Below are 25,620 nucleotides of genomic sequence, written 5' to 3' on the forward strand. Positions count from 1 at the left end.
GACCTGCCCCACCTGGCTCACCTGCCATGCCACCACGCCCCAATCGTCAAACGTCAAAAGCCAGCGTTCTGCAGCAAAGCACACATGCGTGCCCGTGCACACCAAGCAAACAGGCCAGCACACCATAAACTTACCATTTGATCTTCGTCATCCTTGGTATTGAGCAACACGGTCTTATCCACAGGTTTGCCCAACAGATACTCGTCGCGATTATCGGCTGCTCCCATGGCGCCCGCATACATCCACTCGACTTTCTCCTCGCGTTTGCTACACATTCACATCGATCCGGTCCCCACCAACCACAACACGCGCGATACACAAGCACAAGGGAAGAGCAAAATTTCATGTGAGCCCAAAAGTTCATTGGCTCTCCAACACCTGCAGCGGGCAACTCATGCACAAAAAGCACAGAGACCCAATGCCCTTTGGTTGATCGCCCAGCCGCGTACCGGTGACCCGAGTCTTCAGCCATGCGTGACAGCTCCTCCCGCGCACGCTCCTCCTCGAGCTCCTTTTGTAGTTGCTGTGTCTTGCTCTTTTCCGCGAGCATCTTCTGTTCGGCGATCCATACTTTCTCAATGTTGGCCCGCGTGTGCGGATGCCAGCTCTTCTTGAAGTTCTATCCTCGCCGTTCACACCCAGACCATGGGGTGAGTGTGCCTCGATGCAATCAAGCCAAGCAATTTGGCAGACTCACAACCTTGACCCTGTCAAGAACCCAAAATCCAGCCCCTTGATTGCCAGCTTACCAAGTCGCCGCCGCCCATGATGCCGGTTAACCAAAATCAAAAGGCCGCCAGCCACCCCGATCCACCCGTCTCTTGATCACACCAGCCCCCTTTGACTCCCCCGCCTCAGCGTCAAATCGGCACGCCGCCTGCAACTGTCCAAGCGTCGCTCCGCTGGCCGTGAGCTCCTCGAAAAAAAGGGAAAATTTGGTGCAAAACGACAGTCGACGCTCTCTCTCTCTCTCTCTCTCTTTTTCTCCTCTCTCTCGCATCTCCTTGGCATTCATAGTGTGATAGATATCGCACTCAATATACTCCTCCTAATTTGATTATTATACTTCCTGAGCACAGTTCAGTGTCTTTTGTTCTCTTTGTTCTCTTCAAGTTGCAAAGCAACACACACACACACACACACACACGCGCGCGCTTTCTGCTTCTTTTTTTGTAACTGACACCCAGACGACGATTCGACGAGGAGCTGCGACGACGGCGTCACCATCTGCAACATTGGTTTGAGTGATCGAGGGACGGGTTAGGTCTGGGAGGAGGTCCCGTGCTTGAGGCGATCCTAGGACTGCTGCCAGACAAGCTTGATTCAACCCAATCGCATAAGCAGCGACAGGCAGTTTCGCCAAGCAAGAAGAAATTTCTCCAGCTTCACTTTCGGCAGTCGCTGGCCCAGGTCGACGAGACGCCACTCGAGACTTGGGCTGCTGTTACCATTCAATTTCTAGCTGAAGCGTACCTTTCATTGACCCGATATACCTGTGAGCCTTTGCTACCCAAGCCTACTGTTCGGTTCCCCGATCAAGCATCCACTCGCATCCTCGCCTCTGCTCTCCCGTGGGAGAACGTCCGTTCGGGGGAGCCTGGGAAGGCACAGGAAGACTGAGCCTGGCCCGGGTTGCAAAGCGGCGTCTGCGCGGCCGAATGAGCTGGCAGGCACCTTTCCACGCTGGTGTTGGGTTGTGGTACTGCCTCAACCTGCAGGATCACGAGCATACTTGTGTGGATGATTCAGCCGCTTTGGCTCCGTTCCGAGCGTCGTGATGGGTGGTGATTAAAGGACGTCTTTGCCCCCCCGCTTCATCCCGCCGTCATGCCGCCCAGTAAAGAGCACCGCGCGCGAGCCACCGCAACACGGCCCACCAAGACGACCAAGTCTGCTGCCAAATCTGCATCTAGGTCCACCAAGACTGCCAAACTCCCTCGTTTCGGCCCTTACCATGACAAGCGCGTTTTTTTCGCTTTCATTGTACCGCCAAACCTCCAAGAACGGCTACAACATGCCGTGGCACAAGCGGGTGCCGACCTTCGGGTGCGAACTTGTGGCCCTCGACCGCGGCTACGCCGTCTCTCTTCTTGTTGACCTCTGTTCCCCATGCTTCTGCTCATAATCTTCCTCTCAGTGGTTTTTTTTTTTTTTTTTTAATTTTTTTTTTTGTGACTCTTGGGTCTTTGTGTCTGATGTTCCTCCCCATTGCTATCCTGGTCCCCCGCCCTTCTGTATGGTGGCTGTCGATAACTTTGTATTCGTGTACCCATGCTCATCACAAGCCCTCTTTTTTTTTGCTTCTGCTTCCTTCATCGCAGAGCAAGCGAGAGGACGCACACATTGTGGTTGTGCGTGATGAAGACGTTTCTGTGAACCGTGGAGGGCACCGTCCCGGCTCCAAGCACGATAATACGTCCGTGTCCTTGATTTTTGCCTTGGACTCTTCGCTTTGACCCTTCTGTCTCCCCGCTAGCTTCTGATCTGTTAAAGTGCTCACAAGCAACACCCATCTGCTTCAAAACCCGTGCTTCGTCGCCATATCGCAGTGATGCAGGGGCTTCTGGCCAGCTGGGCAGCAACTACGCACACCGCATGCTCAAAGCCGTCCGTGAAACAGGCGTGCGTGCCTCTGAAAGAAACGCCGCCAGTACTCGCGCGGCTCTTTCAGCTCTGACCTCAGCCCCGATCGCTGGCACGAGCGCCACCTCCATTGCAACGAGCACTTTGACTGTGACATCCTCCACGGGTCGCCGTCAAGAAATTGTCTGTGTTTCTGACTTTTGTGCGAACCTCGGTCTACCAACTACCTCGCGCCTCGCCCAAAAGCTGAGGCAACCACTGGAGCACCTGAAATCCACCGAATCAAACCCTGCGCCTCGTGCCAGCGGCGCCAGGATTCTGGTTCGTGCTCATGGTCTGCATTTACGTGACAAACGCATTGCCACGCCTCCTCACCACACGCGGGGCTGACATTGATATAGACTTTTCAACACCCATTTTTCAAAGTTGATGATCCATACTACAAGCAGTTTTACAAAGAGTTTCCCAAGCACTTCCCGGCTCTCAACTTTGATACTGGTAAGTGGACCAACTCTGGCTACCTCCTGGCCTCTTACCGTGTTTTTTGTCATGGCACCTTTTAAGGACGCTGGTTTACTTGGTTCCGATTTGCCACCCACGCACGTGCACCGGCCATGGTTCCTTGTTTTACTCGTCGACTTTTCCTAATGGCCGTTCCCTTTTTGACTGGCTCCCGATGAATTCTCATGTATAGACGAAGGCAGTCCTTTTAGCCGCTCTCGCCGAAAGCGCGTAGGTCATCTTTTGTTGTTTTCTCTTCATCTCTCGCACATGCGCCCCCTTTCTCGAGCGCCCCGTGTGTCTGTGTGATTGTGTGATCTTTGCTCTTGTCTTGGGGTACAACCTTGCTGATGCCCTCATGTGCCGGCCTTCTGTTGATCTTCAGCGCAAAGCTTCGCTGAAGCACCGCAGTCTTCCAAAACCTGCAGAGGCAACTGGCTATTGCGAATGCTGCCGCCTCACCTATCACAGTGGTCTACGAGCACATCTCAAGGACTCCACTCACCTTGCCAACCTTGAAAACGTACGCCTTGATGTATTTTAAATTCCATGCTAGAATCAACCGCATACATCTTTGACTGAATACTCGCCCACGCTCACACTTCGGATGACATCACGCAGGAACGCATGTGGGAACCATGTACCGCCTGGCTTGACATGTATCACCCAAGCTTTGTTTTTCGGACGAGCCCGCCAAGTGAAACCTCGACCATCGAGGCCCCGAGCCACAGCGACCATCAAGAGACCTCTTCTCTATTCCCAGAGAGGGATGACGATTTACCCATGCCCACGTACCGTGAGCGCCTGCTTTCCCCTGAACGACCCCAGTCTCCCCCACCCACGGCCATCGCTGACTCCATTGCCGCCCAAGACAAGAGTGAGACCATCCATGCAGAGCTTGAGCAGGGCGGCTCAGTCCCAGATGCCGTACAGCCACAAACATCTCGGCATGCTTTGCGCACTGTGCCTGGCTCGCCTAGCGTTACCCCAACAACAGCACCTGATGCGGTTGTTGAGGTACCACGTCGGTCGCGCCGCGTGTTGCACGCATGTACAGCCAAGCGGTCCGCTTCAGCGCACTCGGATGATCAGCTCGCGCCCAGGGCGTCCCAAGAAGCTCCAACGCAGCTCTCAAACACTCAAGTGAACAAGGAGCCCATGGCACCATCAAAAACCATACCTACATCGCCCTCTACAAGTGAACACTTGGACAATGGGCCTTCACCTATTCTCTCGGCAAGGTCTCCCTCACCCAACCCACCCCGCCGGATCACCCGCCGCATGTCTCTGCGCTCCGACTCTAGCAAGACGACGAACCAGCGGGGACGTCGGCACAGCTCGTCAGAAGTTGAGCTCAGCGTGCCCGTTGCCATGGGCCTGCCATTGCTGCCCACCGTTACCCCTGCACTGGGATCGGACAAGACGATAGAAGCGTGCGACCGCAAGCCGCCACCCCGACACAGCCAGCGCTCTCGGGCACGACACTCGCCTCTGAAGCAGGTGGATGCGGATGCGCTCGAGCTGGCCACAACGTGCAAGCATGAACACCATGAAGATGGAGGTGATGTGACCCACGACCTTAACACCCTGAATGACGCTCACAACAACACCTCGCCAACGCCAATCGTCCCAGCCAACCCAGTAAAAAAGCCCACTGTTGCACAAGAACCAGCATCAGCAGCTCAACCCGGCGTGTCACCCGTGGAAGCGCAGTTGCACCAAGAGCAGGCGACGGAAATCATGCCCACGGCGACGACAGCTGATCTCGATGAGCCAACACCAAAGCGTTCAGAGGAAACCACACTTCACCGCCGCTTAACCAAGCCGCCTCCCAGTACTGGTGCTGAACAGAGCAACACGAAACTAGGCGAAGCTGCCCTGCCCAGTGTGCACACACAGCCCCCGTCGCCCGTCGACCCTGCGCAGGCGACGATACATCCAGTCGCGTGCCAAGCTACCAATGATGAGGTGAGTGAGGTGGCCCTGTTAGCTGGCGCCATCGCCCCTCCCCCACCGGGAAAAGAAGAGGATGATCAAGCCCAAGACACCGAAAGGAGCAGAGAAGATCCCGAAGAGGTGGACCCAAATGATCCGACATCGATCTGTACCAGCCCAGGTGGTCCTAATGGCTACACCAGCGCTTCTGCCATTGAAATCTTAAATCCCTTACCCGCAGGGCCTCGTCGCCCTCCGACTGCGCTTCATGACCGAGGTTCGGGTACGATCGCGCAAGATGTTCCAAAGAGCCCTTTAGCCCAAACTCCAGTGCAACCCAAGGCGACGATCGGGATGGCCCCCGAAGGTTCGCCTAGCCAAGCGTCAGGAGTGGAGCAACTCTCCCCTTTTTCATCACCTGCTCCTACTGCTGTTCACAAGGCAAACCGGCGCACCACGTCAGCTTCCAAGGGTGGCTTACGACCCGTCCGGGCTCCTCCCGCCCCAGTACCCATGTCCATGTCTCTGTCACCCATGTCCTCGCCCAGTTTTCGTGGCTCTCTGAAGCACGGGTCTCCTGTGCCTGTGCCCGTACCCGTGCCTGTACCCATACCGGGGAGTTTGCATGGTGCTCAAGCACCAAGACCTTCGAATCAAACGCAAGCCTTTGCTCGCCGCCAGCACCCGCATTCTTCTGTGTCGGCACGCGCGCAAGACCGACCGTCTCTAGCCCAGGCGTTTGCGAACCCGTCACCGAGCCCTCGACGGAGCCCTCGACGGAGCCTGCGTCGTCCAACAGGGCCCAACACCAGTACTGGTGTGGCAACCGATAGCCGGACCGCCACGGCGGGCACCATTACCACCCCACGCACTCGTCGTAGCCTGGCCATGGTGTCTGAGTATACATCACCCGTGGCGGGTATACCTTCGAAACAAGTTTTGCCGGTGGCACCTGGATCGGCCAGCCGTCAGCTCCCCGACTTTCCTGGTGCGAAACGCGCGAAACGAACCAGCCCTGCTGGCAGCGCACCAGAGGCTTTGAACAACAACACCACAGATATACACCGCTTGCGTGTAGACAAAGTTTCGCCTGGCCACCACGGTCCTCAACTTCGGCCATCGCCTCCATCAAGCAGCATTTCAGCTTCGCACTCAACGACCGTGGATCGCGATGCGCAGTCGCTATCCACAAACGCTGATTTGGCTTCGTCGCTCAGTGTGACGACTGCATCAGCCAGTCAACCCCTTCGAAAACGCTTTTTGCGGCAAACGGCGACCAACGCCTCCACACCAGTCTCGGCTGCCAGCAAGCGCCTTGAAGTCCTTTCTGGGTAGGTACTTTTTTTTATTTCTCGACGTGTGACGGTGGGAGAAGTGCTTCATGTCTTGGGTGCTGGACAGGCAAGTTTCTCACCCCTTCTTGGCCGTGTCATATGCTCGGGCTTGAACTAGACTAACACCACGGGCTGATTTGCTCGCTGGCACATCAACAAGCCACAACGTGAGTGGAGTCACCCATCGCCCCCTGCACCAGCCTTGTCTGATTCCCTTCTTCTTGTCGCTTGAAACTCGCCGATTGTCTTCATGATTTGCAGTGCATGTCTGCCATCACCTCATTTTCGCGGGTGCTTTGCGGCGCAAACGTGCTCTAGGACTCGCTCTATGATTTTCCTCTGGAGAACCCTGAATTCGATTTTGCATAGCTAGAATTACCCTTGCTGCACCGCGCTGTGCGCGTCAGCACCGATCCCGATAACCTCGTGCCCTCCCTGCATTGCCCTTTGCTTGCAGTGGCTGATTGTTGTCTTGTTTTGCTTTGTTTTGGTGCCTGTGTGTGAATGCTTTCCAGACCCGTGCTTCATTGAACCCTGATGCAAATGAGCCCGTTGGCTTTCCGTCCCAGGGTGCCCGAGACAAATCCAAGTGCGGAAGAAGCAGGGAGGAAAAGGGAATGTTGAAGGTCTTAAGCGTCGATGATCTGATCTACAATTCGCTTAAGACGGCACGCCGCAACAGCAAGGCCCCACAAGCTGGCATGGCTTGATGAGAAGCAAGAAAGAAAGAAAAAAGATTTGAAGAGAGGCATTAGCTTGTTGAACGCTGCCGGCCCTCTGCCAATGTGCGCAGCCAAGCAGAAATGTTGACTTCCTCAATCGTCTTGCCCGTGTTGTGCACGGTTGGTGGAGCAACGGGAAGGATCTGGCTGAGGTAGAAGAGCAGGCTTACAAAGGAGGCTAGGACCGCCAGGAGTAGCTGCGTCACCTCGAGCCCGCTGTAATGACGAGTTTCGTGCTTAAGATGTTCGTGAAAGGCACAGCTCAACCGTCCGCAAATTCGCTCCACCATGGCCGCGTGCTGAGGGTGATCGGGAAAACACGTGTCAATGGTTGCTCGGCACCGCACCTGCGCCATATCGTACTGCCCGGGACTACAAGGCTGGTGAGCAAAGGCCCATAGCTCGGCGCCTTCAGAATAGGCGGCACACTGAAGCACGTCGCAGCTATCAGCCAAGCAGAGGCGACGGTCTGGGTTGGGCAGGTCGAGAAAAGTGGGCAGGTGTCGACGCGGATAATGCTGGTCCAAAAAAACAGCATTCTCAAAGGCCTTGCCACAAAACAAGCACGCTGGCTGACCCTTGGCCGTGACGTCCGCGTCCCGATTCAGCTCGTAAAAAAGGTCGTGCTCGACAATCCAAGGGCAGCTCTCACTTGGTGTAAGGGGTTGGAACGGGTAAAGAACTTGCTCAAGGGCGGCCATGGCGCGCCTGGATTCGGTTTGGTTGCAGCGCTGAGCGAGCTCGATAAGATCCCCCCTCACCGCAGCCTCGGGCCCCGACCCGGCACCTTGACAGACGGCACCGACCACGAGCACCAGCAGCACAGCTGCTGCGACCGTCAACGCCATGAATGTAGCTAAACCGCTTCAACAAATTGTCACTCATGACCACATAAAAAAAAAAAAAATTTGCGAAGAACAAAAAAAAAGAATGAGGTGGGTGCAATTAATCTCCTTGTCTCTTTGCTGGATCGTGTCAGGCACGCCATGATATTGGAAAGAGCTCGAGATTGGGGAGGAATTGCTCTGGAAGCACCCATTAATAAACTTGACGGCTTAATACGAACAAAACACAGAAGGGACGGTGTCAAGCACAGACATCATTGACACAATAAAAACACCAGAGCCTAGACACGGAGACGATGGGGAAACAAATCTAAGCCCAACCTATACCAGCGCCCTTAGAGCGGTGGCGGCGGTGGCGGCGGCGGTGGAGGCGGTGGCGGTGGCGGTGGCGCTCCTGCTGCCGCGGGTGGCGGTGGTGCTGCCGGTGCGGCAGGTGCGGCAGGTGCGGCAGGTGCGGCAGGTGCGGCTGGTGCGGCTGGTGCGGCCGGTGGTGCCGCCGCAGGTGCGCTCGATGACGCTGCTTCACCCGCGGCAGGAGCCGCTGCCTCACCCGCGCTAGCTTGTGCTTGCTCCTGCGCTTGCTTGACAGAGTTTTCCTCGGCCTCTTCGGCGGCCGTCTACGTGCACGCAGAACATGAACTTTCCAACAAATGCCCTTTGGCTATAAATTCACCAGCGCATGAGCAATTACCTTATCGGCTCGGAAGAAGATGCGGGCGCTGCTCAGTGAAAAAAAGAGCATGTCCATCTCCTACTCACAGCGCATGGTAAGAACTTTCATTGATCGACCGTACCGTACCGGTCGCGCAACGGTGGTCGCGCAACAAGACCTCTGCACCGCACAGACAGGCACATGCCACGTACCCGCTGATAACGCTCAACTCGCTTGAGGCTCAGGGACATGGCCTCTTGAAGTTTGCCGTCGTCTCGCTGAGTGCGCTTGGACTCCACCACACGAGACTGAAATGCAGGGGAAACGACCAGAACCAAGTGAGGGAAAAAAATAACAAAGAAAGAAAGAAAGAAACATCGACCGGTTTTAGCTTGTTCAGAGCCGAGGTTGTCAACGATCTGGACACCCCGCCTCACCTTTTCTCCCTGGTAGTGAGCGCGGCAGGCTTGGAACCAGTGTAGTGAATCGAAGGCTTCGTACTGATCCAGCAACTTCAAGATATAGGCAATACCTACACATCCAACAAGCCATTTAGGCAGCCAAATGAGATGAAAAGGCGCAAGGGTCTCTGATTGAGAGAGCGAATCTTATAATCGCTCCGTTTGCACGGCTGGAAGGCAAGGACATGAGCGCACCCATGGCAAAGCCGTCATCAGTGAAAGAGGCGCCGTCTTTGTTTTTTTTGGTGATGCGATCCTTGGCCGAGATCATGTGCTCCACGTAGTTGACCGTCTAAGCAATGCGGTAATTGAATCTGGACATCAGCATTGTCGGCGCAGCTAGCACAGCGCATGACACCTGACATAACAAAATAATTCCAAAGGGACTTGACACGATCGCGTCGCTCAGGCTGGTACGCACCAGCGGAGGCACCATCATGTAAAAGTTCTTCAAGTGGGCGTTCTTGTCCGCGCGAAACTCTTTGGCGAAGATGTCCACCAGCATCTACCGACACAATCATGCGCAAATAAGGAGGGCATCAAGGCGATGACATGTGCCAATACCGGCCTGTACATCTGTGTCTAGGTGTCAGCGCATCTGTGTCAGGATGTGGGGCAGTGCTGCGCACCTTGAAGTAATCACTGCCCTCGGCAAAACGCTGCACCAAGTCATTGACAACAGCGTCCAGGTTTCTACCAAAACCACACAAACGGTTGCAGCCGAGACTTGCACGTCAGTCTTCGAAAGGACAGGTTCACGCGTCATGACATCACGGCTCAGCTCATTCATCAGAGATAGAGCGCACGATCTTACCGAGCTGCCTGCAAGGTGTCGGGCTCGGGCGCACCGGCCTCTTCCAGCATCTCCACAAAAGACTCGACATCCGTCACATCTGGGAGAAAGCGAATCGAGTTGGAGCACATGTTCAAACCGCCAGAGCGGATCATGCGAATGTAGGCCATGCCGTTGCCAATCTCCGTGATAAGCTCTCGGAAACGGTCCAAATATGTGCGGCCCTAATTGGAAGAATCGACAAGAATGCAGCACCCCCAGTAAGAAGGGCGTGCGTTGAACCAGTTGCCTGTACTGCATCCTGTCGTTCACGGTACCGCCCATCGCAACCCGACTCACATCAGCCTTGACGCCAAGTTTGCGAATGCCTCGGTTGAACTTTTCCGCGCGCTCAAAGGGGTACTGCTGGTCCAGCTCATCGCGGTTCTCACGGAAGAAACGGCAATCCTAACACACAGGCATGAGGTGGATAGATAACTGCCGGCGACAAGGGTATGCAGGCCCGCTCACCCACCTTGAGGAGACGCGATTTGATGTGATCATCAAACAGGAACTGAGAAAAGGTGAAGAAGCGCTTGCGCAAGAACTGGTACGTGAAGTTGACGGTGGTGTTCATGATACCTGTACAAGTGTGGCGATGGTGCAATAAGCTGTGGGACCTGAAATACCTCATGACGACTGCCGTCTTCGCCCGCCCTGACGGCTGCTGCGCAGCATGGGGACAGCCAATCTTACCAGTGCCGTGTGTGCGGATGGAGTTGGCAATGTGCTGGATGTTGATGGTGTTGAGATGCTTATTTGGGGACGACTTTTGCACGAAAATCTATTCGTTGTTGGGTGAGAATAGCATGAGAACTCAACGGTTCTCCATCAGGGTTTGGCCCCTGCTTCAATCCCACGAGCAGGTACAAGCATGCTCAACGTCAAAACGAGACTTCGCACCTGATTGTTGAGGTTGTAGTTGTAGCGGCTCACAAAGGTGTGGATGTTGCGCATGATCTCCAAGACGTCCAAGCCCTGTTCCAGAGTCTGACTGGGCAAGTGGGTCTCCTGCATGTCGAGGCCGTATTTGATGGCAGCCACAGAACGCATCTTGGCGTAGTTGGCCCACAGGGAAAGGGACACCGTCGTCAGGTTGTAGAAAGTACGATCCAGGTAGTGAGTCACCTCACGCTTAATGTTGAGCATGTCTCCATTGAAGCGCAACGGATTGAGGCGCAAAAAGTGCACCAGATCCTTGGTTTGCGCCTTCAGTGGATTCCGTGACTCCTTATCTCGCCGGTGCACGGCATCAGTGAGGGCTTGGAAGCGTAGGTCTTCCTCAATATCAAGGCAGAGCGGCTCAATGATGTGCTGCTGCAGCTCGGCAAAGATTTCCTTGTGCAACTCGGTCAGGATGGGCTCGCCGGTGGAGTCTTGCGCCCGCTTCGCGACGATGGCACAATCCTGGAGCGTGGCCATCATATACGGCAGGCGGTAGGCCTCGAGTGGTTCCCGATACATGTCGCGCAGGTACAGGCCAAAGAGATGGCGATGCCAGTAAAAAAATGATGCATCGCAGGCACGATTGATCCTAGGCCATTCATGAGAAGCCAAGAGCCCAGTGCACAATTACATGAGCTATCACGTCATAAAAACAAGGTGCGCTCGTAGCGGCGCCCCGTGCCGCAAGCGGAATTCTGAACCAGGGTGGCGTGCTTCGCGCAGGCAGCAATCGGACGCGAGGACGTACTCGTCGCGAAGGGAATGCAGCATGTCCAGGCGCTCGCGGGTTCGCAAAAACTTTTCCACGTGTGCTGGGGGAAATTGCTATGAATTAAAAATGACAGGATCAGGACATGGTGTCAAATAATGCGCCTTGAAGAACGGCAGCTACCGCCAAGAGGTGGGAAAAGGCTCACCTTGGAACCCGTGGCAATGTGCACGGCAACCTCACAGGCTAGCTTGCGCAGGCGGGTGGAGGGACCGATGCAGCAACGACGGAGCAGCTCAAGGGCGCTTTGCACGTCCAGCTCGCGTGGCGGCAAGTTGGCGCGCTTGGTGGACTGGTCGTATGCCTGGGTCACCAGATTGGTGCAAGTCTGAGCCAGGTGTTGGCCAGATTGCTGAATGGCTTGAGCAACGAAGAGACTACGACGATGGTACGTTTGTTGGATTGCTTTGAGCAGCTCGGCGAGCCGCAGTACTTCCCGCACGTGTGCCGAATTGAGCTTGACTTGCAGTTCGGCGTGCAAGACCAAGAAGGTGGTCAAAAGGTGGCGAATCTGGTATGCAAAGAGCAGGCCTTGCAGCAAGAAATTGCTTTGCGCCTCGAGCATTTCCATGTCCGACATCTCAGGACGAAACTTGGCATCAAACTGTACCATCCAAGCCACCACACGACGGTAGATGTTTTGGGCCTCGCTACGAGTGAGGTGACCGGCAGCGAAGGCATGTGCATGAGGGCGGTCCCACGGTCGCTGCGCAAACTCTGGCACGGGGTGTCGCGGGCCGAGCCGTGTGCGCACCTGGTAATGCTAGCATCTCTGCGCGCCAACCAGTCCTGTGCCACGGCCTTGTAGTTGACCACCTGCGCGAGAGGTGGGTGGCAAACAGGTGCGAACAGCACTCAGGGATGACGAGTGGTGGCGCGATTTGTTGCCCGAGCAGTGTGGCGTAAATGATTGCGCGTGAGAGCGGGTGGAGAGATGCGCCTTACCTTCTTGTCGACAAGGGCCTTGAGGTGCGGGAGCTTTTGAAGAATAAAGTCGTTGGGCATGACGACGATGGTGCCATAGATGTGAACGGCTGGCAATTGCTTTTGCAGGTCCCAAATGCTCTTGAGCATACGTCGATCCTAAGTATCAAGGTGCAGTGTGAGTGCGAGTGAGCGTAAGTGCGAGTGCGAGTGCGAGTGTGAGTGCGAGTGCGTGCCCGATTTGAGCATCGGGCATCAGGCATAGGGCATACCTGACTACGAAAGATAGTCTCAAAGAGAATGTAGTTGCAGACAAGGCCCATAAAGTCGTTGCGGTGGCGACGATCCTTCGGTGTGCCCACGCGCGCTTCCAGGGCGGCCGTGTTCAGGCGCAGGAGCTCGAGGAACTCGCCTTGCAGAATGGTGTTGGGAGACACCATCACCGTATCGTCGTCAAAGCACTGGTCCACGCAGCGCTAGCAGAAGAAAGGTCAGCCATGCACCGGGTGAGATCGTGGCGAGCTGTGCAAGGGCAGACTCGATGAGAGAGCGCCTTTGCTAAAGTCGAACCTGAAAGAGCATGCCATCTTGTAGGCCCTCAAGAATTTTGAGAAACTGCTCAAAGGGCTGTGAAAGAAATATGGATATGGTGAGATTCGGGTACGTTGGCACGTAACCTCTTTGAAGGAACCTGGCGCCTGGACCACAAACGGTGGCTCAAGCAAGGGATCGCAAGGCCCACGCAGACGTACCATCAGCTGCTCTCGGGTTGTTTGGAACTGCTCAGAGTGACTCTTGATATGTTTGAGCATGAGCTTGTAGTGGTCCTTGTGGCGGGCCAAGATCTGTCGTAAACATTGATTGTGATATGCATGAGAATGCTGTCACGAGCGCTCGAACATGGTCACGACTGTCATGCGTGTCCAGCAAACGACAAGCAGTGGCACACCGCGTTTTGGAAGAGGATCTCGTCCAGGGTTGCCATGCACATGAGCAGATTGCCGAGGTTTCGAAACACGGTGTGAAGATGGACGCCGCGAGGATCGATCGTTTGGGCGGAAATTTTCGACGTGTACATCATTGCAAACTGCTGTACAACGTTCTTTACGACTTGCACGACGCGGGACGTAAAGGTAGCCAGGTGTTGAAGGACGGGGAGCATTTTCGCAAAGCACAATTGAGCATCGCCTTCTTGTTCGGCTTGGCCATCATGCATGCCCTCGCCGTAGATGTGGAGCGGAGCGTAGAGTTCTTCCTCGGCTTCGCGCTGGAGCAGCTGCATCTCGTTGCAGAGGGCTACAAAGGTGGCCATCACCTTGCTAAAGATCTATCCCCAGGGTCAAACATCAGGGATGTAGCGCGCGGTGCTGGTGAGCCGTATATAGTGCAGGAGTCTTCCGAGACCGAATCCAAGCCGCGCGTCTTCGCTGAAGGGGCGACAGAGGTGGACACCGACGCGTGACGTTTGCTCAAATCACTGACCTGGTTCTCGGTCCAGACGAGCTTGACCACGTCGACGGCTTCGTGGGGAGTGGTCTGTGACAGCAGGACGTTGGTGTGACTTTTGTGAGGCGACTGCCCCGTTTGTGTGTGTGGCGACGGGGTGGGGGGGATCGAGCGCGTGTATGCGTCTTGCGGGAGAGTGGGGAGCCGTGTTGCACATACATCAAGGGCGATGGGATCCAGGTTGAGATCCCAACCGTCGCCGATAGCATCATCCACGACATCCTCGACATCAACAAGCTGCTGCGCGTGCGTGTCCAGAAACTCCTTCATGAGGCGCCGCTCGCGCTTACGGAGTTTGTCTGTTTGTGTTGGGCCAAGGCAATACAAGCGTGGTGGTGGCAGCCCAGTGAGACGGGGTGACCTTGACTGACGTGACAGTGAACAACTCGGGTGATTATGCGACTGACCGTGCGTGCCATCATCAAACTCATCGAGATCCCAACCACCGCCCTCGCCGCCGGTGGTGATGGTGCCATCGGGCTCATCGTAGAGGGAGCCGAGGATGCTGATGGTATCCGCCATGATCGCGTGTGTGTCTTGGTCAAGGATCTTGCCCCGCCTGACACAACCCACTCCCACTCTGCCCTGTAAGAAGGCCCCGTGTCACGACCAGAAGACGTTGCAAAGGACGTTTAGCCGTCAGCCCGGCCCCCTGTGCGGGTGGGTGCTGCTGCGGGCCAGGGAAGCGGGGGAGACAGACCCACTGCCTCTTTTCCCTTTTGGAGGAAAAAACGCCAATGACCCAGCTGATGCTCTTCGGCCAAGTGAATTGTTGACAACATCAGTTTTGTGTTGACTTGGTCACTATTTTTGCTTGAATTTTCGGTGATTTTTTCTCTATTTTTTGTTGTTTGGCGTTTTCTGGTTGTGACTGCCGTGGGTACCTTGCTGTATCGGCTGCAGACTATGGACATCGGGACGCATGTCGGCAGTCTCGGAATCTGGACGACGGGCAATCCTTGATCAAAAGCGAGAAGCGGGTCAATACATGAGATCTTGCATATGAATATTGTTGAACGTGAAACTGTATGAACAGCCTGTGCAGCACCCAGTCCATTTTTCTCGGCATGACAACGTCTGGTCAATTTTTCATCTTTGGGTCTAGCTTTTAGCTCTAGCGTCTTTTTCTTTCGCTATTTCAATTACGAGGCCAGTCGTCCGGAGCACGAATAGCGGGATCATACACTCGCAACACATCCAAACACAACGATAGTGCAGCAGCCACATGCCAAGAACAAGAACAAGGCAGCATGCTTGACAAGCGGCACATGTCCACCATAAAACGCTCAGCATGGGCGCAAGCCATTGAGGTGCTGCTGATTATTGTTAAGCATCGGCACCAGGTCGCTGGGGAATAAGAGGTGCTCAGCCCGTTATATTCTCATGCCTTGCATCGCGACGGCCAGACCACTGGGGTCATCACTAGTCACGTCGGTGAATCGACGACCGAGCTGCTGGAGGATATGCACGAGCTGAAAGTACCACTTGTCGTCCATCTCGCGTTTGCCCGTGGCTTTGACGTTGGAGCAGGAGTTGCGCTTCACCATGAGCTTCTCATCGAGGGCAAAGCCGAGGCAGAAGCTGACCTTGCAATCATATTCTTTGATGAATCGTTCCAGGGCGCGGAGGTGTAGGGTACCAGAGCCCGGGAGCTCACTCGGGTCGTACAGGGCCACGGCATAGCAGTGCGCCTTGTCAATCTTGTCGTAGTAGCGGATGTAGAGGCCCGTGCTGTTGGGCTTGGGCTCTTTAGGATAGATCTTGGGTGGTTGCAACCTGGAGATGGTGGTGCGGCCGACGGCCTCATCCCAGTGCTTTTGGATGGTCTGATTTTCAAGGGCCATGGAAACGGTCTCGGTGCGTGCGATCTGCTAGGGGTGAGCTATCAGGGGGTTGGCTGCTGGCTCTGACTCTGCCAAGGTGCGGGCGACCAAGTTGATCGGGTGCAGTGCGTGCGGAAGTAGTGAGAGACACTGCTTGCTTGTATGCCGCCCCCCAACCAGTCCGACACGGATCCGAAGACCTGTCAGTCCCCCCAAAGACTAGCAGACCACCTCTCACTGAGTTCGGGTTCTGTATTTTGCTGGAATCTGAATGGTTGCAGCGGGGTTTTTGAGATATTTTCGTTTGCAAAAGACGCAAACGCTGTGGCTTGTGGCGTGTGCGTATCTTCGTACCCCGCCGTCGTTTGGGTATTTGTCAGACAAAGCTGGAATCCTTCAATAAGCAATAAGCCACAGGGTTGCCCATGCGAGACCAGACAGGTATGTCCAAGGGAAGACTCGTTTCCCAGTCGTCCTCCCTCCTCATCGCACGGCTCCATGCTTGAGGCAGGAAGAAAGCTGACATATCGCATACGTAACAACCCCCCCAAATCACCAATGAGACAAAAGAAACCGCGGGCACATATCCAACCCCCATCACACACGTCGTGGGTGGTTAAACGGGTGCACCAAACAACAAAACAACAAAAGAAAAAGTCTCGTGTCGTGCGTAGTCACAGTCACAGTCATCGCTTATGTTGCTGTTGTAGTGTTTGTGGTGGTGGTGGGTGTTGTAGCGTCAACCACCACCCCTTGGAATGCTCTGCCTGTGCATCAGGTCGTGTGTGTGAGTGTAGTGTGTGTGAGTGAGTGTGTGATTTCTTTTGTTTGTTTTGGATTTCTTTTGTCTCTCTCTGTCTTACTGTCTGTGTGTCAGTGGGTTGCGTTGCGTTGTTGACCTTGTCACACCTTGTCGATACCTCAGCCCCCGACCCCTCTGCCATTTCCGAAACAGAGACCTTGCTCTCTCTCTCTCTCTCTCTCTCTCTCTCTCTCTCTCTCTCTCTCTCTCTCTCTCTCGCTCGCTCTCTCTTGTTCTCGGTCTCTCGGTCTCTCGGTCTCTCGGTCGCCGTTCCTCTTCCTGGCTTTGGCGCTGGCTCCCTGCGGGTTGCGTTTTGTTCCTTGGTGAAGGTGAGAACCTCGCCGCCAGCAGAGAATTCGGTCGCTTTCACCTGCTTGCTTTGATGTTCTGTGGGTGATGACGCTTGTTGTTGCACCTCGCTTCGACCTCACCTCACCTCACCTCCCGCTTGCTTGCTCCGCTTGTGTGGCTGGGGCCTTGCTTGGTCCTTGCTCCTGGCCTGGCTCGGGCGCTTCTCTTTTCTGCTTGCACCACATTAGCACCAAGGACGCGCTGAACTGTATTCTTGGGTCGAGCAACTCGCTTGAATGCGCGCCGGCCTGATTGTCTAAGGCTCTTTCATGCCCCAACTATCCGCGGCAACTGCCGTCCAACCCCACAGCGCCGTCACCCGTCGTGTTGAACCGACGTGCCTGCATGGTTGTTGGGGGTGCCTCTTCACCGTCAGCCATGCCCCCGGCCATCTCCCACCGTAGCCCCCACGTTGATCATGGCGCAGGGCCCATGCTCAAGTTTTCCGGTGGCCTTCACGGGCAACAGCCAACCGCCCCCGCCCCCGCCCCCGCGCAGCAGCCCTTGACCGCCAACGCTGCGAATCAAACCCCCGCTGAACCGCACACACCAACCACACCCCAGTCAAGTGCCGCCTCAGCCACACCTTCGGACAGCTCAACATTTGTTTGGCATCCCGCCGCTTCTGCTGCCACGGCCAGCCCCTCGCCCCTACCGGCGGTGGATACTCCCGCAAACCACGAAACCATTGCCAATCTCTTGCCCCACGAACAACACGGCAGCGCCAACACCGTCGCTGCAGCAGAGGACCCGGAAACGCCCCGCCCCCAGCTCACGCCGGTCGCCCTGGCGACTGCCAATCCCAACATTACCCCCGCGGGCTTTGTCGGCATGTACAACTTTGAGGAAGAACTCGGTCGCGGTCACTTTTCCATCGTCAAAAAGGCCCAACACGTTTTGTCCAAGGACATGGTGGCTGTGAAGATTATTGACAAAACCACGCTCCAAGATGATGAACTCGACCATCTTCACCACGAGGTGCGCGTGATGAAGCTCATCCGCCACCCGCACGTCATTCGTCTCTACCAGGTCTGCAACACCAACACTAAGCTTTATCTCATTCTTGAGCTTGGCGAGGGTGGCGACCTTTACGAATACCTCACCAAGAATGGCAAGATGGATGAACCCCGCGCCCAGCGGCTGTTTCGTCAGATTGCCGAAGCCGTTGCCTTTTGCCACCAGCACCACATTGCTCATCGCGACCTCAAACCCGAAAATTGCGTGTTTGCCACCCGCAAACACGAAGAAGAGGAAGAGACAATCAAGGTGACCGACTTTGGCCTTTCGAACGACTTCAAGCCCGGCGAGAAGATGAAAACCGCCTGTGGCTCCCTCTGCTACTCGTGTCCCGAAGTGCTGCTCCAGGAACCATACGATGGACCTTTGGCTGATATCTGGAGCCTCGGCGTCATCCTCTTTATGATGGTCACCGGCCGCTTACCCTTTCAGGAACCCAACGACTATCAGACCATCACAAAGATTGTCGATGTCAAGTTTGAGATTCCAGCCTTTGTCTCCAATGAATGTAAAGATCTCATCTCCCGTCTTTTGGTCAAGTCAGTCACATTTGCCTTTTTTCGTGCCCACAGGCCTGCTTCTTTTCCGGCGTTCGACCATCATTGTCACTACCTCGTTGCTTGATGCTGACCCGCCATCTCACGCGCTTTTTTTCTTTCTTCCTTCTTCTTGTTGTGCGTAGGGAACCGTCGGATCGCATCTCCCTGGCTGAGATCTTGGCGCACCCTTGGTTAGAGGGCGTCGTCATCAACTTGCCCTCAGCTACCCCTTATGCCAACGGTCGCCCCGTCATCTCTGACGAGCAGCACGAACGCATCTTGGCTACCATGAGCGCCGCCGGACTCGACCCCACAAAGGTCACCGCCGCCTTGGACAATCGCTCCTACGATTACTTGGCTTCCACCTACTTTCTTCTGGCCGAGCGCGAGGTTCGCCGCAACAAGAGCAAGATGCAGCGCGCTGCTGCAGCTGGTGCCGCGGCTGCTATTGCTGACCGCGGTTCCGCCGCTCGTCGGAGCCCGCGCAGCCTGAGTCTTCGTCGTACTCAGACAGTCTCAACTCCGCGCTCCGTCGAAAGCCTCAAGAATTTGACTCATGGGTCACTTCGCCGTCCTCGTCGCCGACCTGCTCCACTCACCCTCCTGCACGACTCTGGTAATCCCCACCTCGGCGAGGAAGGCCACACGTCGTCGGATGAGGACGTGGACGTGCCGTCAGCGGGTCAGCCGACCACACCGAGCCGGTCCCTCAACGTGGGCTTGAAGCCCAACAGCGTTCTGCGCACTCCGGCCCATCGTCGACAGTCGCTATCGGAGACCACGGAGACCTTTGGTCTCTCGCCTCGGTATCACGCCGAGCATAACTTTGACAACTTGGCTCAATCGCCACCTCGGGACGGCGACCCCCCTACACCCAAGGGCCGCCGCCGAGGCATGCAAAACTCCCTGACCTTCCAGTCACGCCGCTCCAACTTGCGCCCGAGCTTCAAGGCCGCTCCTGCCCGCCCCTTGGTTCAAGTTGAGGATGCTTCCAGGAATGCTGACGCGGATACACCAATCAAACCTAGCGATGACGCTCACGCCGACGTGGACGTTGATAGCGATGACTATCGTACCAACTGTCGCTTTGACCGTTGCAGTCATGGTCACTTGCGAGTCAACAGTACCTCGCCTGTCGATTCGGACATGCACATGATGCGCAGCGTTTCGGCGGAGCCACTGGACTCGGCCGAGACTGTTCAAGCTGAGGCTGCGCAACCCATGGAGCAATGCTCCAGTCCCGACGACAACCCTGCGCACAGCCCCACCGACTACCTCGAGCTCAGCGTGGCCACTGCCTTTGATGCCAAATCCAGCCACGCAAGTGCTGACGCCGCTTCCATGTCCCAGGTCCACTCGGTTCAGGACCGAGCCTCCAGCGTGCCCGCCACAGCCAACCCCACGCCTTTGCCGCGTCCCAGCTTTGACGATGCCGCTTCGATCCTCTCCACAAACTCAGTGGATGCTGGTGTGCAGTTTACGGGTCGTCCCGCCTCAGGTTCGCCTCTGCATACGGAGTTGGCTGCCATCTCCCCTGAATGCACCGCGTCTCAGGCTCGGATGGCGGGTGCTGTCACCCGCTCCAAGGACTCGGATACCGAAAACGAGTCAGAGACTGACTCGGACGGCGAGGGTTCGGACGACGAAGACTCAGAGTCGGAGCATGGCTGGGGCCATGGAACCCAGTGTCTCGTCATCATGGAAGAAGATGAGGAGGAAGAGGAGGAAGCCTGAGGCGTGTCCAACCACCTCTTTTTTAGATCCATTGGGTGGCGTGGTCTTATCTGGGTCTGATTGCAGCCTGGTATTTTCCCTTTTCTCAAACTGGTTTTTTGATCAAACTGTTTTGTTTTACATCTCTTTTGTCCCCTTGTCTCTCTGTGCGCTTGTTTTGCCTTTGATCGACATGCTCAGATTGATTATGCGCCGTTTACCTTTTGGGTTTTGTGTTTGTTCTTAAACAAGCTTTGTTGTACGCATTGCCACGTGCTTCAAACGACGGGCGAGCCATCGTCTCAGTTGGTGTTGAGTGCCCCTGTTCGCGTGGGTGGCCTCTTTGTTGGTGTTTGTTAATATACCTTCCCTTTGCGTATCGTGCCGTGATAACTCTTCGGTGTCAGTGTCAGCGTTGCGCTTGATGCCCGCTGTGCTTGTTGTACTTGATGTGCTTATTTTATCCCCTTTGCCTGTTTCCCTCTTCCTCTTGACTGATCTTTATCCAATGCTTGCCTGCTCGTCAATTACCATGGGCGCATGCGCTTCGTTGTGAATAGCTCGAGACAAGCTTTGAAACTGAAACACCCAGCTGATGCTTTTGTACATCTCGGCGTAGCTGGGTGTTTGCGACCCTGCTGGTCACGGTCTTTCCTCCCCTCCTTTTTGCAACACTTGTTTTCTCGTTGGGCAGCGCCCTTCCTTTCCGGTTTTAATTTTTTGATTTTTCCTTCAATGTATGAGAGTCTCATCCTCTTTCTCTACCTCCCTTACAACTGGCCGTTTTGGTGGTCCGACCGCATTCGTTTCTGGTCCTTGGGCGAATGTTTTTTTTTTTTGAAAGACCTTACGCTAGCACTTTTTCTTACCGAATTGACGAGTGCACCTCGAGTTCAATGAGTCTGTGCGAAGAATGGCTCTAGACACACGTTGGACAGGGCCGACTGTCTGGCGTGGTGGCATTATGGTTGTTCTATCAATTTTGACTATTCATGAGAGGCAAAGACAACAACAAGCGGGGCTCATGGGCCAATCCACAAGGCACACAGCCCCTCGATACAGCACAATGCTAATGATGCGTGGCATCATCAGCATATCATTTTACAAAGCGGTGACGGCCTCAGGCCGTGTGGAGGCAGCAGCAAAGCTAGCCGAGCGGAGGGGGTTCGCCATGTGGAAAGTGGTTCGTGACTCGACATCGTTGACTGTTGTTTTCTTGCGGAGACGACGCTGATGAAGGCGAATCCACTATGGTCACAAATGGCAAAACATGGCCATCGTGTCAGAAGAAAAGAGCAAAGAGGCGGGCAGCGCAAAGGGGGTGGCAGCAACCCAAGGTGGCAGAAGGGGGGCGGCACAAAAACAAAACAAAACAAAAACGAAGTGCATCAAGGCGGACAATGGTCTGGGGGCACGCACATATGACTTGAATCTCCAGCCGAGTACGACGGCGATCCCGATAAAGGCGGTGACAAAGTACAGCACGAGTGAGGCGTTGACAATTTCGTTGACGGCATATGTGGTGGAAGTGTCTTTGGTGCCCAAGGAGGACAAAATCTCTTCTGGTATCACTTCGGGCACCCAGGCATTGGACCCGCCGTCAGAATCGACTTCAGCGTAGGACTTGTGGTTAATCAAGAGCACGACAAACGTGCTTTCGCTGTCATTATGGCTCTCCCCGTTGACAATACTGCTGGGGAGATTGGTTCCGATGCAGCCTAAGCCGTCTTCGACAGCAGATTTGATGCGCGAGCGTGTGTCGTCGTCCAACTGAGGCGTGTCGATGCATGAGTGCGAGCATTCCAACAGGGGCGACTGGCTGGGCAGGGGGTTTCAGCAGGGCAGACAAAGGGTGAAGAAGCAGGGTGCGTACGTCTTCGAAGAAGATGGTCAAGGCAAGTTCGCCAATGTGGATGGTGGGCACAGGAATGCGCGACTGTGCGAATGGTAGGGGTGTACGTCAACGGTTTGCCGGATCAAGCCCATGCAGTCAGCGGTGACGCGCACATTGTTCGGCGTCGGGCACATAACGGGTAGGCAAGTGAGTCGACATACCGCGGCGGCACCTGAGGCATCACGAATGCCACGTTGGAGTTGAGGGAGCAGCGCTGATGTCTGATCATTGGTCAGGGTGAAGCTGCCTTCACAGCCGATGCGAACTGGGAAGCAACCGGGCGGCGACGGCAACGGCAACGGCAACGGTGCCGCTCTGGTGAGAAGGAGACGAGGGCACCTTCATTCCCAACCCAAAAAGCGTCGTCCAGCTGGACTTACCAAAATCTTGGGCGGCCGCGGTTGCAACCAGGACAATCATCACAATCGCAAGCGAACCGCCTGGCCAGCAACACCCAAGCCCTGCCATGGGCACGGTGCTAAGGCGCTGATGGCGCTGCGCAGCGAAGAGAATGCGTCCCGTGCGAAGGGCGGGCGCGTCGGTTTCAATCAAAGAAGAGATCCGAATGGAACAGTTGACAATGGGAAGAGAGAGAGAGAGAGAGAGAGAGAGAGAGTTGAGAGAGAGAGAGAGAGAGAGAGAGAGAGAGAGAGAGAGAGAGAGAGAGAGAGAGAGAGAGAGAGAGAGAGAGAGAGAGAGAGAGAGAGAGAGAGAGAGAGAGAGAGAGAGAGAGAGAGAGAGAGAGAGAAGAGAGAGAGTAGAGAGAGAGAGAGAGAGAGAGAAAGAGTTTGAGAGAGAGAGAGAGCGAGAGAGAGAGAGAGTTAAAATTAAGCGCCTTGGATCCATTTGCTGGCAACAGCAACAGCAACAGCAACAGCCAAGGGCAGCAGCCGCAACAATTTATAGGGGTTGGCAGGCAGGCAGTCGGGTCGGTTGAAGCATCATTTGAAGCGCGTCGACTTGGGCTGCCGTGTATCTTGACAAGTGCCGCTCATCGCTGGCATGACAGCGCTACTGACTGCCGCAACGGCAAGCACAATTTTTTGGATAACGGCACTGGCCGCGGGACCCGTTTGGCTGGCGGCGGTGTTCTTCCCAAAAGCTCGCGCAACGCAGCGCATATGGACGCACCGCCTTTTGCCTGTGCCGTGGGGCTTGGCATTTACTGCTCTCGTACTGCCGCGTCTAGCCTGGTGGCTTAGCATTTTCACTGATCTCGGGCTCTCCCTCACCAGCGTGCGTCAAGCCTTTGGCACGGATGATGCCTTCCTCTTACTCTGGTGCTACATCCTCTGCTTTGACAAATGCGTGTACAGTGGCATGAATCGCCGCTTGATGGCGCGGCGCGCCTCTGCTTTGGAAATGTCCGTCTGGGCCTTGGTTACAGCCCTCTGTGCTCCCTTGGCCTTTGCCCTCTTCACACTGCTGGAGGAGCTGTGATAGCACCATCGATTGGCAACAGATTGATTGTTCTTGCGCAGGACACGCGCTAACTGAAAAAACGAAACAAAAAGGAGGGTGGTCATGATCGTGCAGCAACTGTTTGTGCCTAGGGCCGGATAGCATTGTCTGGTCGCATGCCGCTTGCCCTGTATGTGCTGTCATTTTTCTATCAAAACGTCTCTATTGAGTGTGAGGCGAGGCCACAGTGCGCACGCGAAGGCGATGGAAGCGTGGTCTACATGAAATTGAAAGTTTTTTTTTTTCGTTATGAGCTGGTTTCAAGCGTGGAACTTTCCCTCTCGCCCCCGTTCTTGTAGCCTTTTCTACCACCCATGTTCACACAGACGTGATGCGTACCGGCCATATTGATCAGGGAGCACGGCGTCATGGACCAGCCAACTCAGCTGGTGTTGCGCCATCCACCTAGTCTCCAGCGGATGGCAATGTGAGTGGCAACAACGTGTGCCTAGCTGGCCTGTCAAGCGCTTGTCTGGGCGAGTGCAGCGGACCGTGGTAGCAGTTGCTCATGGGCAATGTCCGTTTCCAGCAGGACTGTGGTCAAACGATGAGGCTTGGTGGTTGTCTGTGCAAGTGAAGCATTGATGTGGTGCAAGAGGGGCCCAATCTGAGCCAGGCCATCCTCGCCAGCATAAATGGCCCCTTCATCTTCGTGTCTACAAAAAGGAAGAAGAGGAGGAGGATGAAAGAAGAAGAAGAAGAAGACAAGGGTAGCGCTTGTCATTCATGTTTGCGATCAAAGAGGTATCTGTTTGTGCGGCGCTGACATGCCTGATCTCCTCGGCAGCTGTTGAGCTTCGTGTGGTTGGTACATATGGAAGGTTGGCAACGATCAAGTCCGCTTGATCCCAAGCCAAGGCTACATCTTGTAGCCTGCCGCAAAGAACGTGGAGGCGATCTGCTAGTCCCAATCTGATGAAAAAAGCACAGTGGCATCATTACCAGAGGTAGCAGGCTTGGGTAAATGAGACTCGAAATCGGGGCGTGGGCAGCGAATTCGTAGGGTGTTACCGTTGAGCATTGCGGCGGATGAGTGCTTGCGCGGTAGGGTGGGGTTCTACGGCGGTGACTTCAACACCTGGGCGAGTTGAGAGCAGGGCCAAGCCAATGGCCCCCGTGCCTGCACCCACATCAACAATGTGGCGTGTGTTGGACTCAAGGGACGCCAGAGCGAGGTCTACCAGCCACTGTCGAGGAGGTGATGAGTCAACGCATGCAGCCGCAGATCCCTTTTTTTGGTTGGCGGCAGCGCGTGGTAGCAAATGCAGCTGATCCGGCGAAAATGCGCAATTGTAAAGGCACACCTCTGTTTCGGGGCGTGGGATCAGCACCGGGGGCCGAACCAGCAAATCGACCTCGCAGGCGTGGAAGGGCCAGCGGCCGATTGTATATTGAAGGGGATATCTGTGAACACAGACAAAAGGCCACGTGAGGATCTGGCGAGAGGGTCTAAGCAAGATAACAGAGCCAGAAACCATCCCACCTTTGCGCGCGCCGATGGAGCAGACGACGCCAGACAATGCGCTGGTGCCGGGTGGGGGTACTGGCCACGGAAGATGCCTCGCATTGCAGGCAATGTTCGCGCATGATACGCAAATCAACCTCGACCTCAGGAACACCAGCCCCTCGCAGCTGCCGCCGCCCCTGCGCCAACAACTCGGCCCACCCCTGGCCGCGCCATGCTCCCAATCGCATGACCTTACCGCCACCGTGCCGCTGCACTGCCTTTCCCGCCTTCTCGCGGTGCTGGTGCTGCTTCACCACCTTTTTGTCAGCACTTCTTATCGCCAATTGTCAGACAATCGTGGCATCCTCAACCACATGAGAGCGAGTGAGAGTGAGAGAGAGAGAGAGAGAGAGAGAGAGAGAGAGAGAGCGCAAAGACACGTGTTGGAAGCTATTCGCAATGCGCTTACAGTCACACACACACACACACACACACACACACACACAGTCTTTTGGTATTTCCTTTTGCTGCTTGTCTGGGTACGTTTTGCGCCTTCTCTTGTTC

At 55.4% G+C, this 25,620-nt stretch overlaps 8 protein-coding genes across 8 annotated transcripts in view; 2 read left to right on the forward strand and 6 right to left on the reverse strand.

Moving 5' to 3' along the window:
* The window catches only part of MONBRDRAFT_31693 (uncharacterized protein), a gene marked incomplete at both ends in the record, with an annotated part of 6,547 nt that extends 5,532 nt beyond the window's left edge, over positions 1–1,015 (reverse strand). Inside the window, 3 exons of the mRNA XM_001744277.1 lie at positions 135–267; positions 450–619; positions 815–1,015. Of these exons, the coding sequence (XP_001744329.1) occupies positions 135–267; positions 450–619; positions 815–1,015 (504 nt within the window). The remainder of the gene's footprint in view (positions 1–134; positions 268–449; positions 620–814) is intronic.
* A 1,580-nt stretch (positions 1,016–2,595) lies between these two features.
* On the forward strand, positions 2,596–5,338 carry MONBRDRAFT_23915 (uncharacterized protein; the record flags this gene model as incomplete). The annotated part of the gene is made up of 7 exons (XM_001744093.1): positions 2,596–2,904; positions 2,985–3,081; positions 3,278–3,315; positions 3,470–3,607; positions 3,706–3,961; positions 4,142–5,052; positions 5,261–5,338. 7 exons carry the CDS (start codon positions 2,596–2,598, stop codon positions 5,336–5,338), a joined length of 1,827 nt encoding a protein of 608 aa, XP_001744145.1.
* A 1,766-nt stretch (positions 5,339–7,104) lies between these two features.
* On the reverse strand, positions 7,105–7,923 carry MONBRDRAFT_23916 (uncharacterized protein; the record flags this gene model as incomplete). The annotated part of the gene is made up of 1 exon (XM_001744278.1): positions 7,105–7,923. One exon carries the CDS (start codon positions 7,921–7,923, stop codon positions 7,105–7,107), a length of 819 nt encoding a protein of 272 aa, XP_001744330.1.
* A 658-nt stretch (positions 7,924–8,581) lies between these two features.
* MONBRDRAFT_15671 (uncharacterized protein) lies at positions 8,582–14,279 on the reverse strand (the record flags this gene model as incomplete). Its single annotated transcript, XM_001744279.1, has 20 exons — positions 8,582–8,671; positions 8,785–8,880; positions 9,010–9,104; positions 9,229–9,325; positions 9,455–9,538; positions 9,663–9,726; positions 9,848–10,050; positions 10,166–10,273; positions 10,341–10,447; positions 10,562–10,649; positions 10,769–11,399; positions 11,559–11,635; positions 11,728–12,294; positions 12,525–12,662; positions 12,776–12,979; positions 13,074–13,130; positions 13,256–13,348; positions 13,453–13,830; positions 13,908–14,039; positions 14,169–14,279. The coding sequence occupies 20 exons, from the start codon at positions 14,277–14,279 to the stop codon at positions 8,582–8,584; spliced, it is 3,420 nt and encodes a 1,139-aa protein (XP_001744331.1).
* A 1,103-nt stretch (positions 14,280–15,382) lies between these two features.
* MONBRDRAFT_23918 (uncharacterized protein) lies at positions 15,383–17,170 on the reverse strand (the record flags this gene model as incomplete). Its single annotated transcript, XM_001744280.1, has 3 exons — positions 15,383–15,835; positions 16,696–16,933; positions 17,076–17,170. 3 exons carry the CDS (start codon positions 17,168–17,170, stop codon positions 15,383–15,385), a joined length of 786 nt encoding a protein of 261 aa, XP_001744332.1.
* Positions 17,171–17,816: 646 nt separating this feature from the next.
* MONBRDRAFT_36366 (uncharacterized protein) lies at positions 17,817–21,144 on the forward strand (the record flags this gene model as incomplete). The annotated part of the gene is made up of 3 exons (XM_001744094.1): positions 17,817–18,541; positions 18,685–18,931; positions 20,949–21,144. The coding sequence occupies 3 exons, from the start codon at positions 17,817–17,819 to the stop codon at positions 20,976–20,978; spliced, it is 1,002 nt and encodes a 333-aa protein (XP_001744146.1). The 3' UTR covers positions 20,979–21,144.
* A 74-nt stretch (positions 21,145–21,218) lies between these two features.
* MONBRDRAFT_31696 (uncharacterized protein) lies at positions 21,219–22,994 on the reverse strand (the record flags this gene model as incomplete). The annotated part of the gene is made up of 5 exons (XM_001744281.1): positions 21,219–21,502; positions 21,674–22,069; positions 22,128–22,190; positions 22,310–22,413; positions 22,529–22,994. 5 exons carry the CDS (start codon positions 22,992–22,994, stop codon positions 21,356–21,358), a joined length of 1,176 nt encoding a protein of 391 aa, XP_001744333.1. The 3' UTR covers positions 21,219–21,355.
* A 608-nt stretch (positions 22,995–23,602) lies between these two features.
* MONBRDRAFT_36368 (uncharacterized protein) lies at positions 23,603–25,380 on the reverse strand. The gene is made up of 6 exons (XM_001744282.1): positions 25,093–25,380; positions 24,621–25,013; positions 24,381–24,521; positions 24,101–24,265; positions 23,949–24,014; positions 23,603–23,826 (listed from the first exon to the last, which is right to left on the reverse strand). The coding sequence occupies exons 1-6, from the start codon at positions 25,302–25,304 to the stop codon at positions 23,772–23,774; spliced, it is 1,032 nt and encodes a 343-aa protein (XP_001744334.1). The 5' UTR covers positions 25,305–25,380; the 3' UTR covers positions 23,603–23,771.
* Positions 25,381–25,620: the final 240 nt, after the last annotated feature.

The sequence above is a fragment of the Monosiga brevicollis genome, genomic scaffold (genome assembly GCF_000002865.3).
Source record: "Monosiga brevicollis MX1 MONBRscaffold_5 genomic scaffold, whole genome shotgun sequence".
Taxonomy (NCBI): Eukaryota; class Choanoflagellata; order Craspedida; family Salpingoecidae; genus Monosiga; species Monosiga brevicollis.